The sequence below is a fragment of the Sapajus apella genome, unplaced genomic scaffold, assembly GCF_009761245.1.
Source record: "Sapajus apella isolate SASKATOON/1434 unplaced genomic scaffold, GSC_monkey_1.0 scaffold47, whole genome shotgun sequence".
NCBI classification, from domain to species: domain Eukaryota; kingdom Metazoa; phylum Chordata; class Mammalia; order Primates; family Cebidae; genus Sapajus; species Sapajus apella.
The window spans coordinates 1,415,952-1,437,101 of NW_022436987.1; the positions used below are offsets into that span (position 1 = coordinate 1,415,952).

Genomic DNA, 21,150 nt, shown 5'->3' on the forward strand with positions numbered 1-21,150 from the left:
GGAAGCAAGAAAAGTGAAAAAGCAAGAAAACACAACATCTCCCAAGTAACACAGTAATTCCACAGCAACAGATTCCAATGAAAATGAAATTTATGAAATGCCTGATAAAATAATTTAAAATAATATTATTAAAGAAGTTCAGTGAGATACAAGAGAATGCAGATAAATAATACAAAGAAATCAGAAGAGCAACTCAGAGATAGATATCATTTAAAAAAAAAAAAAAAAAGAACCAAACAGAAAACTTGGAACTGAAAAATTCAATGAAAGAAATAAAAAACACAATACAGTTTCAATGATAGAACAGATTAAGCAAAAGACATAACTTCAGAACTTGAAGGCAGGTTTTTGAAAATAATTCATTCAGACAAAAAATAAAGAAAGAAAGAATTTTTAGTCTATGGTCATAGAACCCTGAATGCACCCAATCTTATTGGATATTGGAAGCTAAGCAGGGTCAGGCCTGGTTAGTACTTGGATGAGAGACCTCCTGGGAATACTGGGTGCTGTAGGCCCACCCCCCAAAAAAACTAAAAGATGAAGAAACCCTGTGTGATATACAGGACAGCATAAAATGGTCAAATCCTCAAATTTTAGGTGTTCTAGAAAGAGAAGAGATAAGAAAATGCAAATAAAACCTATTTAACAAAATAATTGCCCAAAACCCCCCAAGTTTTACAAACTATTTAGGCATCCAGATATAGGAAGCTCAAATATTCTCAAATAAATAAAAACCAAAAAGTCTTCTCCAAGATATATTAATCTATTAAAAGTTTAAAACAAAGAGAGAATTCTAAAAATGCAAAAGAATTGATGTAAAAGGAAAGCATCAAGTCACATCTAAGGGAGCAACTATCAGATTAAGGGTGGATTTTTCAGCAGAAATCTTATAAGTCAGGAGAGAATAGAATGCTATGTTCAAAATGCTAAAGAAAAAAGCTGCTAACCAAGAATACTACATTCAGCAAGGCTAGCTTCAAAAATAAAGCAGAAATAAAGTCTTTCCCAAACAAGTAAAAACTTATGGAATTTACTACCACTAGACCAGCCCTGCAATAAATGCTTAAGGGAATCCTATATCTGAAAGTGAAAGAACCATATCTACCATTATAAAAACACACAAAAGTACAAAACTCACTGGTAGAACAGACACAAATGAGAAAATGAAAGAATTCAAATGTCATTGCTACAGAAAACTGTCAAATCTCAATAATAAATATTAAGAGAGAAATAAAGGAAGAAAGGATATATGAAACAACTAGGAAATAGTTAACAAAATGGCAGGAATACGTTCTCATCTATCAGTAATAACTTTAATTTGAACAAATTAAATTTCCACTTAAAAGATGTAGACTGGCTGATGAGATTTTTTTAATGACCCAACTATGTGCTGCCTACAAGAAATTCATGTCACCTATAAAATAGATGTAGAGTGAAAGTAGAGAGATGGAAAATGATACTTTATGCAAATGGCACCAAAGATGAGCAGGAGTAACTATACTTATGTCAAATTAAACAGACTTTAAGTCATAAATATTATAGTAAAAAGAGAAAAAGAAGGTCATTAAATGATGACAAAGGGATCAATTATTCTTTATGATCATAAGTTCTTGTCATTTATCTCCCATTTTATTAGGGAAAACATGCAGTATTTGGTTTTCTGTTCCTGCATTTGTTTGCAATCTGGCATTGATGGGCATTTAGTTTGATTCCATGTCTTTGCTACTGTGAATCCTGCTGCAATGAACATTCGTGTGCATGATGTCTGTATGGTAGAACGACTTATATTCCTCTGGGTATATTCCTTGGTGTAATGGGACTGCTGGGTCAAATGGTAGTTCTGCTTTTACCTCTTTGAGAAATTGCCATACTGATTTCCACAATAGTGGAACTAATTTACACTCCCATCAACAGTTTATAAGTGTTCCCTTTTCTCTGCAACCTCACCAGCATCTGCTATTTTTTGACTTACTGATAACAGCCAGTCTGACTGGTGTGAGATGATATCTCCTTGCGGTTTTGATTTGTATTTCTCTAATGATCAGTGATATTGAGCTTTCTTTTATATGCTTGTTGGCCACGTGTATGTCTTCTTTTGAGAAGTGTCTGTTCATGTCCTTTGCCCACTTTTTAATGGGGTTGTTTTTCTTTTGTAAATTTGTTTAAGTTCCTTATAGATCCTGGATATCAATGGTATCAGATGCATTTTTCTCCCATTCTGTAGGTTGTTTGTTTACTGTATTGATAGTTTCTTTTGCTTTGCAGAAGCTCTTTAATCAGATCCCATTTGTCAATTTTAGCTTTCGTTGTAGTTGCTTCTGGAGTTTTTGTCATGAAATCTTTGCCAGTTTCTATATCTAGAATGGTATTGTGTAGGTTGTATTCCAGGGTATTTATAATTTTAGATTTTTACATTTAAGTCACTAAATAGATAATTCAACTCATCATTCTTGAGTTAATTTTTGTATATAGTGTTAAGAAGGATCCAGCTTCAATCTTGTGCATATGGAGAGCCAGTTATCCTGGCATCATTTATTGAATATGGTGTCTTTTCCCCACTGCTTGCTTTTGTCAGATTGGTCAAAAATCAGGTGACCATAGATGTATGGCCTTATTTCTGGGCTCTCTATTCTGTATAATTGGTCTATGTGCCTGTTTTTGTACCAGTACAATGTTGTTTTAGTGGCTATAGTATAGTCTGAAGTTGGGAAACGTGTTGCCTCCAGCTTTGTTATTTTTCCTTACGATCGCTTTGGCTATTCAGGCTCTCTTTTTGTTCCATATGAACTTTAAAATAGTTTTTTTCTAGTTCTGTAAAGAATGCCATTGGTGGTTTGATTGGAATAGCATTGAATTTGTAAATTGCTTTGGGCAATACAGTGATTTTAATGATATTGATTCTTCCTATCCATGAGCATGGGATGTCTGTCCATTTGTTTGTGTCTCCTCTGATTTCTTTGATCAGTGTTTTGTAATTCTCACTGTAGAGATCTTTCACCTCCCTGGGTAGCTGAATTCCTTGGTATTTTATTTTTTGTATGGCAGTTGTAAATGGGATTGCCTTTCTGATTTGGATCTCAGTTTGGCTGTTGTTGTTATATAGGAATGCTAGTGATTTTTGTACATTAATTTTGTATCTTGCAACTTTACTGATGTTGTTTATCAGCTAGAGGAGCTTTTGGGCCTATACCATGGGGTTTTCTATATGTAGAATCATGTCATTTGCAAACAGAGATAGTTTGACTTCCTATCTTCTTATTTGGGTAACCTTTATTTTCTCTTGCCTAATTCCTCTGGCTAGGACTTCTAATACTATGTTGAATACAAGTGGTGAGAGAAGGCATCCTTGCCTGTGCCAGTTTTATAGGGGAATCCTTTCATCTTTTGCCCATTTTGGAGGTCAAAAGTTAAGAGAAAGTTTTAGAATTATTTTCCATAAAGAAGACTCATAGAAATCTAGCCTGAGAAAAAGTTAGATGATGTATATAACAGTCCTTCTCAAGTCTGATAGCCTTAAGATATACATCATTAAATAGCAAAAAAGTGGCATGGAGAAATGGAAAAGACAATAAAGAAAAGAGAAGAAATTGAGATTATGTCTAAGAAAATCCTTTGAGTGTGATCACTAGTACATTGAACTGATCTGACACAGATAGATCAAAAACCTATTAGGTCTTTGAGGGGAGTTATTGCCAAAGAAACAGAACTTGGCTTTTAAGGCAAGTTTTTCATTTAGAATTTTAAAATGTATTGATCCTACACAAATTGCAACTAGGTAGGAGAAATAAGTTCTTGTGTTTTACAGCACTAAAGGATGATAACAGTCAACAATAATATATTGTATATTTTCAAATAGCTAGAACAGAGAATATTGAATGTACCCAACACAAAGAAATGATAAATGTTTGAGATGATGGAAATGCTAATTACCCTGATCTGCTCACTACACATTGTATGTAACTTTATAAATACGTATAATTATTATATATCAATTTAAGGATATATAATTAAATAAAAATTTTTTATATTACCATTACTAATATTTTATAGTTAGAAAGTAGGTTCAAACACTGTGTCACTCCAAAAGAAGTGACATTGTTCAACGCCTACTTCATTTAGGATAATGGGAACATTAATCAAGGCACACACCCCCAAGGGCAGATGGCATTAAAAAACAATAAAAAGCAATAGTCAGGACATTGAAAATAATGATCAGGAGAGTTCCTCCTACAGAACATAAACAATGTCTAGTCAAGGAACTTGTCTCACTCTCAGTAAGTAAAAATATTGCAATGTCTGCTCCCAAAGTATTCTCACATGACTATTAAATTACTGCTAACTGAATTCCACACTTCACTTCCAGTTGGAAATCATCTTCTCCACCATTAATAGAGAGATGGAATACCACTGGTGAAAGAGAAATCGCAATGGGATCTGATGGAGAAGGCCACACACATCTGGAGGTCTTGGATTTTTTGCTGCATAGAGTGACCAGATGAGAGCTTGGGTGGTCTCCCTTTGTAAGGAAGTGAGCATATTGTATGCACAGGAGAAAGAGATATGAAAATTATGATCAAGGATCTTTTGCAAGCAGCTGGATCTATGTGAGGAGTCTTGCCAATGAAATCATAGAGAAAATGATCTATCTCCTAGTTTGGGGCCCTAAAGCTTACAAGATCCTGCATATTCTATCTCTGTGCTTGCTTGCCGGCCAGATTCAGAAGCACCAGTGGAGGACTCTAAGAGCCCAGAACATGGAGGATCCATGTAATAAAGGAAGCATTGGTCCCTAAATGTTGACATGGAGCAAAACCCCCGTACATCAGAATGAGATGTGGATGAGAAGTAAACTTTTATTGTGTTAGGCCACTGTGCTATAATTGTCATAGTAACTAACTTTACTTGCATTAACTAATTCAATGTATGATGGATTTTTGGTGTACTCTGCCTTTGATATCTATAATTTGGAGCATGAAAAACTTAGGAAACTACAAATCTATCCAGTGAAAGACTTAAAATATATCTCAATCCCTAGGAGTAGGAAGAATGGATTTATGCAGCAAAATGCCTAAATTTAATTTTGACTCCGGTCCCCATTCACTGAATGACTATGTATAATTTATCATTTTGCTCAGTTGCCTCATGCGCAAAAATGGTAATTATAATTCACGGGCTATTTTGACTGTAATCTCTCTAAAAAGTAGTTTTCCTGTATGTTCAGAGTCTTAATCACACATAAAGAACTCAATAACTAATTTTTGGTTGAATGGGTGAATAAATGTTGTTATTATATGCAGTACTCAGCCAAAAGCTAATAATGTAATATGTTATGAAACACCAGGGGTATTCACTATCCTTAGGAACACCTGACTCATGTCAGTTATTTGGTATTGACTTTTAAATGTTGCTGAAGAAAAGAAAATCATGATATAAATTGGTATGTCTCTTTTATTTTTTAACTTAATCACTCAAAGCCCTATGTGCCCCATGAGCAGGAAGTACAGGAGTTTTCTAAACAGACTTGTCATTCCTCTTTCAAACCCCTGAGATTGAGAACTGGCATTCACTCCAGTATTGTTTTTCCTACAAATAGCCACAAGGAGGCACTGTTGACTTGCCAACGATGAAGCATTTGCTTAACTTCAGAGGTTGCTGTTCAGGTTCTGCAACTGCAGTCTTGATGCCCTAAACTTAGTCTCTGACGTCTCAGAACTCTCACTGCCTAGAATACACCAAAGCATGATAAAGTATCAGGATGGCGAGGTACTAAAAAGCTTTCAGTGATAAATGGAAAATGTAGTATTGTTCCCTCAACAATACTTAGATATTTGTTTTGAGCTTTGGCTACCAATGTATCCAAAGTCTCTTCTTCCTACAACTTAATTCCAGAGGACTTGTTTTTCCTCACCACTAGGTCTTGATTTCAGTCAGCTAAGGTACTGACTGACTAGCGATGCTCATTGATATCAGATCTTCCTTCTCAAGAATGTGAGCAACCTGCAAACCAGAGAGTGAGGGGAGTGACCTTTGGAAAGCCACGCCCACTCTTCTCCTGTTCTGAATGCACCCTCTTCCAATGCAGTCGGAACATATTCAGGTGGTATCAGCAAAGCAAACCTTCACAGATTTTCTCAGTTTTAAAAAACTGACAAGACACCAGTACCCCATCCATTTAAAAATGCCTTTAATTTATATACTACTTCATCATATTTACTCAAGACAGTGCTTGAAAACTTCAACAGAGAAGACAGTTTTTACACTTTGCTATGGGGACTTCACAGCAGAGTTGGGTCTGCTCTTCAAGGCCTGATTCTTTGGTTATCTTGCTCCTTTATCATCTGTATGAAGATTTACCCCAAAGCCTATCTAGGACCCTTGAGACCAGTTACTTCACCACTTGCATATTGACAATTTTGTGAGAAATCTGTGGTCCTCTAAACCTTTTAGAACCAAAACAGAGAGCCAACTTTAAGTATGTGGCTTATCATTTCTTATATTTAGGACTCTACTTCTGGGGAACTAGAGATTAAAGGTAGACATGATTTTTCAACTCTTCACTTAGCCAGTTCAATAAAATAAGTAAGGAAATGTTTACTGAGCCCCTCAATGTGTGTGAGCTGTGCTAGTTATGTGAAGGGTGACCACTGCTGTCTCACTGCTGTCTTGGTCACTGCATCCTTTACAAATCCCTACAACAAAGCTGGCAGTTTCTGTCCCTATGTACACCCCGTTTGAGTCAAGCATCTCATAAATGTGTTGGCCACTTGCATTGATCTACAGGAGCCTGGTTCAGGAATTAAGATCTGAGTTTTGGCCAAATAACATAGACTCCTCTTTGAGTTAATCCTGGGCTTGCCACCAAGTGAAATCATGCCAGAAGCAGAGAAAGCACTCATGGAAAGACCAATGAAGTTGACCAAATGCTTGAAAATATCACCTGATTACAGATTTATTATGTTTCTATGAATTATGTCCTATTAGATTCCTTGTTAAAGAATCACTTTTATAATAATGTATGGAAGTCTCTCATGAAAACTGTATATTATCACGTATAGACATTGGTATATTGCAAGTGCTCAAGACACATGAACTTTGATTTTCATTATAAGTCTTATATTAGAAGATCAGTGCTGAAGTGGGCATTTATAACCTCTGAGGAACAATAGGAAAGCAGTGGTAAGTAAAACTCCTAGCATCCCTGAGATGGAGAGAAGTTCTATTAGAGAATTCTCTTCTTAAAAAAATTACAAATACTGAATTGCACCTGTGGCTCCGGCTTGAGACAATGAGAGCCGAGCCTGAGGGTACTAAGTGCCCCTTCCTGTAAGCCAGTGGGTATCATTTTTTTTCCCTTCTCTTGTTGAGTGACTGGAAGAAACTGCCCCTAGTGCTCACACCAGCATTGGGTTGCAGTTACTTTATCTAATCCCCACAATGCGGGGCAGTTGATCTTACTCCTCTTGCCAGCTTCATGACAATTCCTTTGCGGCTCTGAATGCTGTCCCTAAACACGATGTCATGTTTCTCCACCCACCTGCACTAGGGGACTTGATTCTGACTCTAGTTCCTGGTGGCAACAGTGCACTGCAGGGTGATGTTATAGCTGCTCCTCAGTAATCACAAGCTTTCAGACCCACAGAAGGTTGGAGCTGCGTCAGTTACTAACAGATATCTCTCAGTCCCAAGCCTGCCGTCCGTGCTGTGCTCTGTGATGCTGGTGCTGGAAGTCGAACCCCTTCTTTGTCAGCTGTCACTCTCTGAGTTTCTACCTACAGAGAGCAGCGGAAACATTAGAAGGTTGAAACAGGGAGATGGACACTTGCTCTCTCTGTCTGTTCCTGTCTTGTCAATCAGTATTCCTTAGCAGCAACTCTTCACCCTGGAAGTGGAATTGATTCTAGTCTCCAGATTGGCTAGTTGGCTGATGGGTTTTGGTTTTTGTTTAACTCTCAAAATCACCCTCATTGAACTCTCTCAAAAATACCAGCACCATCAAGGAAGTGTCCCATCCTCAAAGGTTTTAGTCCCAGCTCTAAGGGCCACATCCTCTGAGGTCCTATGGCATGAGTACCAATTAGGGACAGCATCCTTCTTCAGAGATCTGAGATCCAGTTCTATGGGCTACTTCCTAGCTTCTTAGGTTCTAATGACCCAGCCCCTTTCTAAGTGGAAGTTTCTTCCCCTCGATGCAATTTCCCTGCTACTTGAGCCTCCTTTTTTCATCAAAACCAATTGTTTACATTAAATTATCTGTAAATAACCAGTGTATGTTTTTGTTTTGTTTTGTTTTTTTACCTAACTGGAACCATTGTTACCCAGAAACCTGACACTATGTCCTATCTTCCCACATTCAACTAGAGCAGTTGGGCAGTTAACAGATCAAATAAGATTTGATATTCAGTTCACTGAATGTGTAGCTTACACATATAGGGAAAGTGGTCAACACAATGTTCTAGTCAGGTTTTCTGTTTCTTACCCTCTGAGTCCCCTCTTCCTGTCTGCAACCATCCTCACTTTCAAGACTCTGTCTGAGGTGATGAGGCTGTGTAGGATAGAATAGAAAGCTGGCACTGCTTTATATTGTTATAAAGCTCTTTTCTTGTTTCCCAGCAGAAGTTTGGTCAGGCAAGACTCTGCTTTCTCTGAGAAGTCCCTTGGGTCTCAAAGAATTAAGAATAGGCAGAAAATACCTGTGGACATCCAGAAAGGCAAAACACAGGTCAAAGGAGAGCAAATACTGCTCTTCAGCTTCAATTGCAATTGATGAGGCATTTCAACTATGTAGAAAGAGCCGAGGTTTTATTATTTTTGCTTCCCACATATGTGATCTTTGACCATTTTCCTTCCTAAAAGCGTCTCTTCTTCTATTATGTGCAATGAAAGTAACAGTGCCTGCAGAGATGTGTTGAAGCTTAAATTACTTAAATGTAATTGCAAGGTTCAAAGCAGTCACTCAATAAATACGAGTTTCTTCCCCTTGCCTACTTCCACCTGAACCACGCAAGGAAAGTGAAGCAAGGGATTCACTTTCCCTTACTGGTTCAGTAATGAAGGGAGCCTCAGTGCATGCAATAAATACCTCACTAACTGACATTTCTCTACTTCACTGTCTAGGTAAAATCACTGAAGAGGAAGGACGGCAGGTATTAGAAATGTTTTACATATTCACCTCCCTCTCTGCAGTAATTTCTGAATTCCCTGTTTTATCTCTTTGGTCCGAACCCCATACACAATAGGGTTCAATGCAGGAGGAATAAGGTGATGAAGGACATTGAGCAGGATCAGGATGTCCATGGGGACCTTCTTTCTGGCCACATTTGTCAACACAACAACCAGCAGGATGGTGCTGAAGAAAAGAATGAGGATAAAGTGGGAGCCACATGTGCTCAGGGCCTTCACTGCCGCCCCCTTCACCTTGAATCTAAGCACAGCTCTTAGAATGAAGGTGTAGGAGAGAAAGATGAGGATGAAATCCGAGCCCAGCAAGGTCCAACCAGCCACAAATTGGTAGATTCTGTTAAGGGTGAAATTATCACAGGAGAGCCTGGACACAGACAGGTTGGCACAGATGCAGTTCTCAATGACATTTTTCCCACAATAATGGAGCAGGGAAGTAAGGATAGGAATGGGTGCAGTAAAAAGGGCATTCCGCACCACAATGAAGACACTAGCTTTGGCCACAAATTGACTAGTGATGATGGATGGGTACCGCAGTGGGTGGCAGATGGCCACATAACGGTCATAGGCCATGACCATGAACGTGCAGGACTCCATGGGGAGGAAGCTGTTCATGATGAACATCTGGAGGAAGCAGGCAGGGAAGCTGATCGAACTGAGGCCAAACCAGAAGATGGCCAGGACCTTGGGGATGACGGTGAGGCAGAGCACGATGTCCAGCAGGGAGAGGAGGCTGAGCAGGTAGTACAGGGGCTGGTGGAGAGAGGCCTCCAGCCGGATGGTGATCAGGAGGATGGCGTTGGCTCCCATGGCCAGAAGGAAGAGGAGGCTGAGGGGCAGGGACAGCCAGTGCTGCCAATTCTGGAAGTTGGGGAAGCAGATGAGGAGGAATTCAGAGACTGGGGCAGTGGAGTCATTGCTGGGTGATGCCATGAGCTGAATCTTGAGCTGAGTAGGCTTCTCATGACGATTTGTATAGGCAGATACAAGAGGTTTTTTAAAAAATGCTTTAAAAAGTATCCCTTTCGCCTACTCTTTAGGAATTGAATGATAGGTAGTTCACTTTTACTAAGTATGGCAAATTTCAGCCAATATTCTATAAGTAGAATAGTGAGACTTGACAAATAATGTGTGTTCCGTAAAGAAAAATGAATGAATGGAAAACCTAAGAAGTTTTGAAAAAAAGGTAGTGATAGGCAGTAACCTCACTATACATTAAAACATATTATAAACATGCAACAAATTGAGCCAGTATGTTACCAGTGTAAGGAAAGCAATGGTAGAAGAGAAGCTTCTTTCATAAATCATTTGGGACAAAAATAACTTTAATTAGGTCTTTGCTTTCTACTATACACCAATATAATTTGTAGTGGATATTTTTGTTACATCTCTTACCCAAACTCATGGTATATTAGAAGAAAATATAATGTAAATTTGATTAAATCATCCCTTTGCTGAAACTTCAATCTATATGAATATAACTATTCATTTCCCACAACCTGAGCCTGAGCATCCCATATCCTAGTGCTACTGGTATAAAATTAAAAAAAAAAAAAGAAAGAAAGAAAAGGCTGGATAAATTTGTGATCATTAACCTTAAATGTGCCTTCAATATTGCATCTTGCAAGTCTCTTCTAATCAACTTTCTCCTCTGGAAAAAAATCCTTTTCAAAATGTATTCATTTTTTTCAAACTTCAAACTCTACTTCTTTCATAAGGTGACATCAACTACTACCTCATGGAGAAAGTAGAAGGTGATCAGTAAAATTTTCCTCAACTTTCAAAATAAAATCTACAAATCGAAAATCATAGTTACATATTACCATAGTCAGAATGGCTATAATCAAACAGACAAAAAATAACAGATGTTCGCAAGGATGTCAACATGTATAAGGGAACTTTTATATGCAGTTGGTAGGAATGTAAATTAGTACAACCTCTATGGAAAACAGTATGGAAATTCCTGAAAGAGCTAAAAATAGAACTACCATTAGATCCAGAAGTCCTACCACCAGGTATCTACCTAAAGGAAAGGAAATTGATATATCAAAAAGATAATTGTACTGGTATATTTATCACAGCAGTATTCACAATAGCAAAGATATAGAATCAACCCAAGAGTTCAACAACAGATGACTGGATAAAGAAAATATGGTATACACACAATGGAATACTACTCAGCTATTTAGAAGAATAAAAGCATGTCTTTTGCAGCAACATAGATAGAAGTGGAGGCCATTACCTTAAATGAAACAAGCCAGACACAAAAAGACAAACGTTGCATATTGTCACTCATAAGTAGATGTTCAAAATGTGTACACATGGATGTAGAGAGTGAAATGATCAACAATGGAGACTTGGAAGGGTGAGGGCATGGGAGGGGGTGGATAATGAGAAATTACTTAATGAGAATAATGTACATCATTGAGGTGATAGATACCCTAAAAGCCCTGACTTAACTACTATACAATCTATGCATGGAACAAAATTGCACTTTGATTCTATAAATTTATATAAAATTTTGTAAGCCTTATACACCTATGTGTATATACTCTTATCCTTTTCTTGTTTCCTTTTATTAAAATAGAGAATCTGTCCATCTTTAAAAATGTCCAACTTTTATCTCTACATTGGATCCCATCCCTCCCAGTTTTGAACTTTGGCTCTTTCTCTAACTCTCCCCTTCTTTTCATGCACACACTTCTCACAAGCACTGACGCTCACTGTCTCCATTTCCTCGCCTCACATCCATCCCAAACTCAGTTCAATTTGGCTTCCACCTCCATTCGATCCATAAAGCAGCTCTCAGAAACCACCTTCAGCTTCCCTATTGTTAAATCTTGTTGAAACATCTGATCAAATCCTCTTCCTTGAAACACCCTCTTTGGCCTAATTACTACATCCCAACCTTCTAGTTTACCTTATACCTCCTGGTCTCTCCCTCTTATGTTCCCGAGCATATCCATCATCCACTACCTTGACATCAATTTAAAGGTTCAGTACTACATTTTCTTTGCTTTTCTTCTTTCCTCTCTGATATTGTTTTCCCCTTCCTTCCACTTCTTTTATCTTGTCTATGTCATTAGATAATTACCATCTCTGTTCCTAAATGATTACTGAACTATCTCTTACTTAGACCTCTCCAGAAGCCTACTATATCAACCTGGGTTACCTAAAGATATTCAAAACTCACAAAGTCCAAAATTTTAAAACCTGGTCTTTTCCCAGCATCTCAGTGAATGGTGTAAATATTTGTCAGTTTCAAAAGCCAGAGCCCAGAAACCATCTTGAACATTTATTCCACCCACTGCAAATGGCACAAAATACATGATGAAACCACTAAGACCTGTCATTTTCCCTTTTAATTAGCCTTGGGATCCATCCACTTCTCTATATCCACCCTCACTATCCAAGTACTAGTACCCCTTAAGTGAAAAAGTAGAATTTGCCTTCTAATGCAGTCTAGATTTCTTTATAAACCATTCTCTACATTGAAATCAAAGAGCTGTTTCTAAATATACATCTTATTAGTCATCTCATTAAAATATTTCAATGGCTTCTCATTGCTAATAGAATAAAAAGAAAATTTTTTACTTAAACTTTATGAGACCATAAGTTCATGAGGGAAGAAACCACGTGTAGTTTTTCTTTTATCATCACTATATACGCAGGGCATAGATAGATTGCTTGATAGGTGCTGATTACATTGTGGAAGGAAGGAGGGGAGGAAGGGAGGGAGGAAGGAAGGGAGGGAGGGAGGGAGAGAGGGAAAGAAGGACGAAAGGAAGGAGAGAGGGAGGGAGAGAAGGGAGGGTGGGAGAGAGGGTAGGAGGGAAGGTGGGAGGCAGGCAATGCCATATATTATCTATCTCCTTCCTCATATTCCAGTTCTATCTAACACCCCACTCCCTTGCTCCCTGAGCTTTAGCCACACCGTCCTTCTTGCAGATCTTCAAACGTTACATGCGCTTTCTGTTCCCACTTCCCATAGAAGGCTGTGCATCTTATGCTTCTACACAACATGTACTTTCCACTCATCCTTTACATCTCAATTGAAATACTCTCTTCTCTGAGAGGTTTGTTCTAACACCCGCCACACAAGATCAAGTCCTCCTATTTTGTGTTATCATAGTATTTTGAACCATCCTCACTGCTGGTAGTTATATATTTGTATGATAAGTTGCTTACATACTCCTCCTTCTCATGCCCAATTAGGCATTTCATGCCATGAAAATAGCATCAATTAGCACAGTGCTTGACATGAAATGGCTGAAAATATTTGTAGAATGAGATACCTATTAGACTTACGAGCAGAATAATGGGAAAGCACAAAGGAAAATTTCCTAACTCAAACCTAGAGGAAAACAGAAGCTTTCCTAAAGTTGCTAAGAACTTAGTTGAATCTTGTTTCTATAGCTGTGGAGGATTTACATGCATTAAATCCGTGTACTATACTGCAGGTATAAAAAATGGATTATGTGAAAGCATGGTGATGAGTCTGAGAATAACTTCGGAAGGAAATGCTAGGCAATATTTAATCTGACTGGAGCCAAAAGGATGAGGAGTTGAAAGAAAGAGCCAAAAATGGAGTTGATTAAAGAAAAAGGCAGATCTTAAGTACGTTTTCTATGCCAAAGATTTTAGAACTAGTCATATGGATAGAGAGAAATGGAAAAAATATTTCCATTAGAAGTGAGACATGACCAGATTTAAAGTACATACAGAAAGATCACTCTGGACACATTAGTATGCATGAATTTGGGTAAGGCAAGAGAACAGAAATAGAAAGAATGGCAGCTGCAACAGCCCAGTAGGGAAGCGACTTGCATCAAAGGCTGGGGCACTAAGGATGGGAAGAATGGGCATCTTCCAGGAGTCACATAGACAGAACTCACTGACAGATTTGTTGTAAAGGAGAAAATAGGTGATAGCCCAGAGTGACACCCTATTTTCTGGCTTGAGTCAGTAAGTTGCATCACCGAGATGTAAAATACAGGTAAACGAGTAAGATTAATACGTACTGGAATATGTCAAGGCTGAGGTGTTTATAATTGCTATGCATAGATTTGGTTTTGGCTGTTTCAAACTAAAGAGTTTGAGAAAATTAGAAGGATCGTGGTTTAGGACATAAACTCAGAAAGCATTAGAACATAGCCTGTAGAGTCGGAATAGCACAAGGCTAAGATTGGAACCCTAGAAAATAGCAACATTGAAGGGGTGGAAAAAGAAAAAGGAGACATAAATGGAAGGGCTAGAAAGGTATAAAGAAAATCTTAAGAATAAGATGCCCTAGAAAAAAATTAAGGGGAAAATTTTTAAGAAGAGTTTGACCAACTTGCTAGTTAAGTAGAGGTTCAATAACATAAGAAGAGTGAATACACATTAAATATAATAAGGGTGTGTCATTGGTAACTTGGTAAAGAGAATCATTTGACTGGTAGAAACAGAAACCAGAATGAAGGGAGCTGGAGAGCAGTAAGTGAGGAAGTGTAGATAGGGAAAGTTGACTGTATAGCCAAAGAAGTCCATTTCAAGCTTGTAAGAGAAGAAAAAGCAAGGCAGAAATGAAAGCTACTGCAGCATGTTTATATGTTCAGGGAAAGATTAAAGATCCAGAAGGAAAGTAAGATAATTGAGGTAGCCACTTCACTGAGGAAGCTTCTGCCATGATTAAATTTTCTCTGTAAACCTTAGCACATCGTTTTTGTACCTTTCTATCTTCCTCCACTCTACTGTGAAATATCTGAGGACAGATAAAGGGTACTTTTCCATTTATACATAGTACATTCTCTAACACCATAGATTCTTAATAAAAGTCCATTGAAAAATATTTTGGCATTACCGGCCTTGGTGTTTTACATAGATGGGAAATTTTAAGGAGAAAGAGTAAGAGAGGAGAATTAACCAGAGTTTCAGTGGGCAGAGGGGTGCTGAGTTAGGGAGAAGGAAGCTCTGATCAATACTGTAAAAGGCAGCCAGAGGGGGTTGTGTGGTGAACTAGAGGGAAGCAGGGTATGGCATGATGGAACTCAGGCATCTATTTATGCCACTGCTCACAGGTGCCTCCCCAAGAGCCACCTACTTGGTTGATGAAAAAGCCCTGTGCTAGGTTTCTGACTTAATAGGTCTTCTCCTTTTCCTGGTACAAATGTAAAATGATCCACTTGCTCCTAATGTTGGTAAGAATTGCTTTAATTTCATCCTGTCAAAATCATTACCAATTTATCCAAACAAACTCTCATCTCCCTACATGAGTCTTCCCTCTACCATTTGAACCTCATCCCTCAACATTGTATTTTATAATCCCTGATGTACATCCCCTTAACTGTTCTGTCCTTTTCTAGCATTGTTTGACATAATCCTCATATCTCTTCATGCTCCTTAGATGCCATTTGTGGATCAACCCTCCTGGCTGCTTCCATTCATCACACATTAGCCATTTGCTCATGAAGAGTCAAAGCTCTACTGTCTGAATGAGCCCAGGACGTTTGCCTCCACCCATCCAGTGTGATCACCTAGGCTCTAACTCTGTTAAAGTCCATTTCTTCACTACTGAACATTGGAGAATGGGTGTAGAAGAGTGAGAAAGTCTGGAACAGGAGGAAAAGAAAAGGGAACAGATTTCTAGATGCTCCAAGCGGAATCACATATATAAACAAAAGTCAATAATGTGGTCCATAGAGTAAAAATTAATTTATTGTTTCTAAAACTGGATTGGCAATATTAACTGACATGAACCAAGTATCTAGTTTGTACCAGGCATTCTTCTAAGTATTTGATGTGTATTAATTTAATTTCAGAAGTACAATGCCAAGAGCAAAGCAGCTGAGAATCTTTCTCAATCCTTTTCCAATTAGTTCATCTGGAGTGTACTATCCAATACAGGGCACTATGCATTAAAAAGCTTCTTCCCAAACTAAGACACAGTGATGGAGTTACAGGATGATAAGAGGCATTGCTCTGTATTGAGGGAGGGAAGTCATTTTTACAAATTATAGGTGTGTGGCCTGCAGAAAACAAGAATAACAGTGATAATATTAAAATTTATGAATGGCTATTTAGGGGAAAAGGACAAAACAAGGACCAAAAGAGAGAAATCACAGAGAAAATGATCTTGATTAAATATGAAGGAGAATGTTCCTACAGTCTAAAGGAAGTTGTATTTTGCTATTTTAAACTGAGACAGAGTTTCAGGAAATATTGATCAGCTTCTTCATCAATACTTTCTTTGAACCCATGTTCCAGGTGACCAGTGACACACTTAACCCAACATGCCTGGCCCTGCTCTGTCTCTACACGCTTTACCCCACTGTGGGATCTACAGACCTCCTTCTGTTCCTGGTCAGGCAAGATGAAGCCCAATCTTACACTTGTGCTACATACCCTACCCAAGTAAGAAAATGAAACCCACTTATATGAAGGCAGAAGGAAGAAATACAGTCTAAGAGGCTCTTTACTGAAGTGTTCAGGATGATAATGCATCGAGTTGCCACACGTCCCACCTCTCTGCCTATACGGAAAGGATCTCTGCCTGCCTCGTATCCTCCTGCTCACCCTTTCTATCTAGGTCCAACACAGCCGTGCTCCCCTCCCTTGGCCCTGTGACTTACAGAGGATGCAAAAGAATGAGCTCTTTGTGTTGTAACTGCTGTAGGGGTGGCCATGCTAGGATTTCAGTGAATAAATCCTGAGACTTTTATGAGCTCTTTACTGCCCTTAACTGCCCTCTTAGATGCCTATGGGAAAATGTGGCTTGGGAAGCAGAGACTTGGAGGGGGAGGAACTGAATCCCTGGGGAAGCCTGTCTTATTGTGCTCCAATAGGTAGGAAGTGGGGGTATGAGGAATGGAGTGGTTTGAAATTAACATAATAAATTCTCTAGACTCCAGAATCCAGGAATCTGGTATATAAGTCTGACACACAGACATGGATGAAAATGCAGGAAAAGAGATTATAGAACAACTCTTTTATAATAACTCCAATGTTTTGAGTGCTTTCTGAGTAACCCAAATTACCAAAGTTTTTACATATTTTTTCTCATTTAATCATCTCCCTTAGACAAGAAAAAGCAATTCTTCAGGTTAGAAACTATTATCCCCATTGTGTAGGGGAGAGAGAGAGAAAGCCTTACCCAAAATCACATAGCCAGGCTGCATTCAAACCTCTTCTACCTGGTCTAATGTCTGTGTTCTAAATGATTCTTCTCTAGTCTCCACTTACACTGATGAATATGACTATAGGTATTACAATTCTAAACAAGATTTCAGAAAATCAAGTTCAGTAAACTGTTAACTTTTTTAAACTACAAATATATTTATCTTCTAAGGAATGCAAAAAGAGTTGATACAGACAAATTTGCCAACCTAATTTATTATATTGAGGTTGTGGGTAAGTATAGGAATAAAATCATTCAATCTGAATACAGATTTGAACCCCAGCTCTGAAATTATGTACTAAGCTCCTCAAACTTAGACATTGTATACAATGGTGATAAGATAAGCCTGACTCCTGCCTTCAATGAGGTTTTATTCTAATTATAGGATTTTTTACATAAAATTGGTATCTCAATGTATTTGCATAATTTCTAAGATCTATTATCCAGCAGAGAAGCAAGAAGAACAAACAGAGCATAGAAAGCTACACAAAATTATGTTGTAATGCTGTTTATAAGAGTATTTATCCATAGATACAAATACATCCAATACATGTAAGTATTTATATACTCAAAATATATAAATACATATGTATGTGTGTGTATATATATGTATATATTCTTATGTATAATCAAGTTGACTCTGGAAGGAGACACAAGAAATTGATAATAGTTGCCCCTGGGAAGGACAAATGTGTGCTTGAAAGACAGGAATAGAATAGTATATTAGAGGTTGCTAACTGCTTACTCAATATTCCATATTATTCCTTAGTAACAAAAATCATGATTTTATTGGGGTACCCATGCATACTCAAAAATAAGATGGTTCTCAGATTCCAGATGTTAATTGGTGTTATGTGGTGGAACCCCAAGAAGACTCTTTGATGTGAATTAATTCAACTGAGAAATGAAAATTATATGCCCCACCATCCTCTATGTTTAGATTCTAAACATAGCCAAGCAGAAAGAGAGAAACTGGGGCATTGGTACCTTTGTGATGATCTAATTTTGACTCTAGATGTCCATCCTTGCACTTCCTTTACATGAAGGAGAAGAAAATTCTAATGTGTTTAAGCCATCACTATTTGGGCTTTGCAAAGAGAATGAATTACTTTTAATAAATGACATTTTTAGCTTTTTAAATTTGAACCATGTGTATATATTATGTATTTTTAAATTATTTTTTAGATTTTATTATTTTGATAACAAAATATAAAACACCTAAATTCAGAAAGCTTTGATAATTATACAAAAGAAAATATATGAAATCCTGATGGGAGGGTCACTTCAGGTCAAGCAAGTCAAAAAGGTCTTAACGCAGAGTGGTATGGAAGCAAGAGCAGAAGCAGGGCAGCCAGGTAAAGGCTGTCATTTAATCCAGGCCAGAGATGGCCTGGAGTAGGTTGGTGGCAGAGGAAATGAAAGGGAGTGGACAAATTTGGGACAACAGTCAAGTAGATGTACTGATGAAGAAGAAACAAAGCAATTAATGTAGAAATCAAATAGGATTCTTCGGATTCTGTCCTGGGAAACTTGGTGGATATGGGCCCATTTACCTTAATGACATCACATAGTAAGATTTTTGAATAGTGTTGAAGTTACATCTGAAGTTTGTGATGATAAATTTAATGTGAAACCAATAACTTTATTAAGGGATTTTTTTTTCTGACAAGTTTCAAACTCTCACAGAGGAGATAGGTATTTGTATTCAAACAGAATTTTGGTGTTTTCAAATAATACAATGGAGGGAGAGAAAAAAGGTTAGGCTATTTCCAGGCGTGTCATTAAATGATAGGCCATACAATCTAAGCTAAGCAAATAATAAAGTCAAGACAAGAGAAGGATGAGTTGATGGTCTTGATATTCAGCAATTCCAATTTTGCTAGGGATTCCTGAAAAATTGAGCCTGAAGATAGAAAGTGCAGATTGTTTCAAATCTAAATTTTGGAGGAAACTAACCACAAAAATAAGATAAGTCAAAACCTGGGGGCCGGGCGCGGTGGCTCAAGCCTGTAATCCCAGCACTGTGGGAGGCCTAGGCGGGTGGGTCACGAGGTCAAGAGATCGAGACCATCCTGGTCAACATGGTGAAACCCTGTCTCTACTAAAAATACAAAAAATTAGCTGGGCATGGTGGCGTGTGCCTGTAATCCCAGCTACTCAGGAGGCTGAGGAAGGAGAATTGCCTGAAACCGGGAGGCGGAGGTTGCGGTGAGCCGAGATCGCGCCATTGCACTCCAGCCTGGGTAACAAGAGCGAAACTCAAAAAAAAAAAAAAAAAAAAAAAAAAAAAAAACCTGGAGTTTAAACAAGACAGGTTAAGTTTTGGGTACAGGCTAAACTAAGCACACAACCATTTTCCAGTTTGCCAGTAATGGGACTCCCACTGAATTCTCATTCATCAAATGACATTCTGATGAAAAATAAATGCATACCACAGAAATGAAAACTGAAAAATGGGACCTAATTAAACGTCTGGACAGCAAAAGAAACTATCAACAGGGTAAACAGACAACCTACAGAATGGAAGAAAATATTTACAAACTATCCATCTGAAAAATGTCTAATACCCAGCATCTGGAAGGAGCTTAAACAAATTATGAAGCAAAAAACAAAAACTCCATTAAAAAGTAGGCAAAGGACATGGACAGACACTTTTCAAAAGAAGATGTGGCCAAAAAGCATATGAAAAAATGTCCAATATTACTAGTAATTAAAGGAATGCAAATAAAAATCACAATGAGATACCATCTCATACCCGTCAGAATGGCTATTATTAAAAAGTCAAAAAATAACAAATACTGGTAAGGTTGTGGAGAAAAATGGAATGCTTACACACTACAGTGGGAATGTAAATTAGTTCAGCTACTGAGGAAAACAGTTTGGCAATTTCTCAAGGAACTTAAAACAGAACTACCACTTGATTCAGAACTCAAACACATAAATAAAACACATAAATTCCGAAACCATTAGTGAGTATATATCCAAAGGATTTTATATATATAGTTTTACCGTTAAGACACATGCATTTGTATGTTCACTGCAGCTGTTCACAATAGCAAAGATATGGAATCAACCTAGATAGGCATAAGCGGTAGACTGAATAAAGAAAATATGCTGCATACACACCGTGGAATACTACACAGTCATAAAAAAGAACAAGGTCATGTCTTTTGTAGCAAGATACAAGGAGCTGGAGGCCATTATTCTGAGCAAGTCAATGCAGGAACAGAAAACCCAACACCACATGTTCTCACTTACAAGTGGGAGCTAAACATTGAGTACATATGGACACAAAGAGGAGAACAACAGATTCCAGGGCCTACTTGAGGGTGGAGGTTGGGGCAAAGGTGAAGATCAAAGAGCTACCTATTGGGTATAATACTTATTATCTGGGTAACAAAATGATCTGTACACCAAACCCTTGTGACATGTAATTTATCTATATAACAACCCTGCTCATGTACCCCTGAAACTAAAAGTTGAAAAAAAAAAGAAAAAGAAATGCATACAAATTAAGTAATTCATAATTATAGGAGGAACTACACATGGTAAAATTACTTAATTTAAGGCAAATCTGAGGGGAGTTTGGAAAAGGTTTAGACCTCAGGCAAAGAATATGTTCAGAAACAATTTTAGATCTGTTTTAATGCTTAGCCTATAGTATATCCCACTGACTTTAGACAAATTCTTTGGTTAGGTAACAATTTATTTAATGTCTTTGTTGTCTCATCTGATCTACCTATAGACGTCATAGCCTGGAAGATATCTGAACTAGAAAATGGGCAGAAAATTATTCTCCTGGTGCCTTTTGTAAATTG

General features: G+C 37.8%; 1 protein-coding gene and 1 pseudogene across 1 annotated transcript; one reads left to right on the top strand and one right to left on the bottom strand.

The window, feature by feature from the left end:
• Positions 1–396: 396 nt before the first annotated feature.
• On the top strand, positions 397–515 carry LOC116525386 (annotated as a pseudogene).
• An 8,579-nt stretch (positions 516–9,094) lies between these two features.
• LOC116525339 (olfactory receptor 56A1) lies at positions 9,095–10,153 on the bottom strand. Its single transcript, XM_032241143.1, has one exon. It carries the CDS (start codon positions 10,108–10,110, stop codon positions 9,166–9,168), a length of 945 nt encoding a protein of 314 aa, XP_032097034.1. The 5' UTR covers positions 10,111–10,153; the 3' UTR covers positions 9,095–9,165.
• Between the last annotated feature and the right edge of the window lie 10,997 nt (positions 10,154–21,150).

Excerpts from the sequence above, each read along its gene's own strand:
- LOC116525339 (XM_032241143.1), bottom strand. The coding sequence starts at position 10,110 with ATGGCATCACCCAGCAATGACTCCACTGCCCCAGTCTCTGAATTCCTC.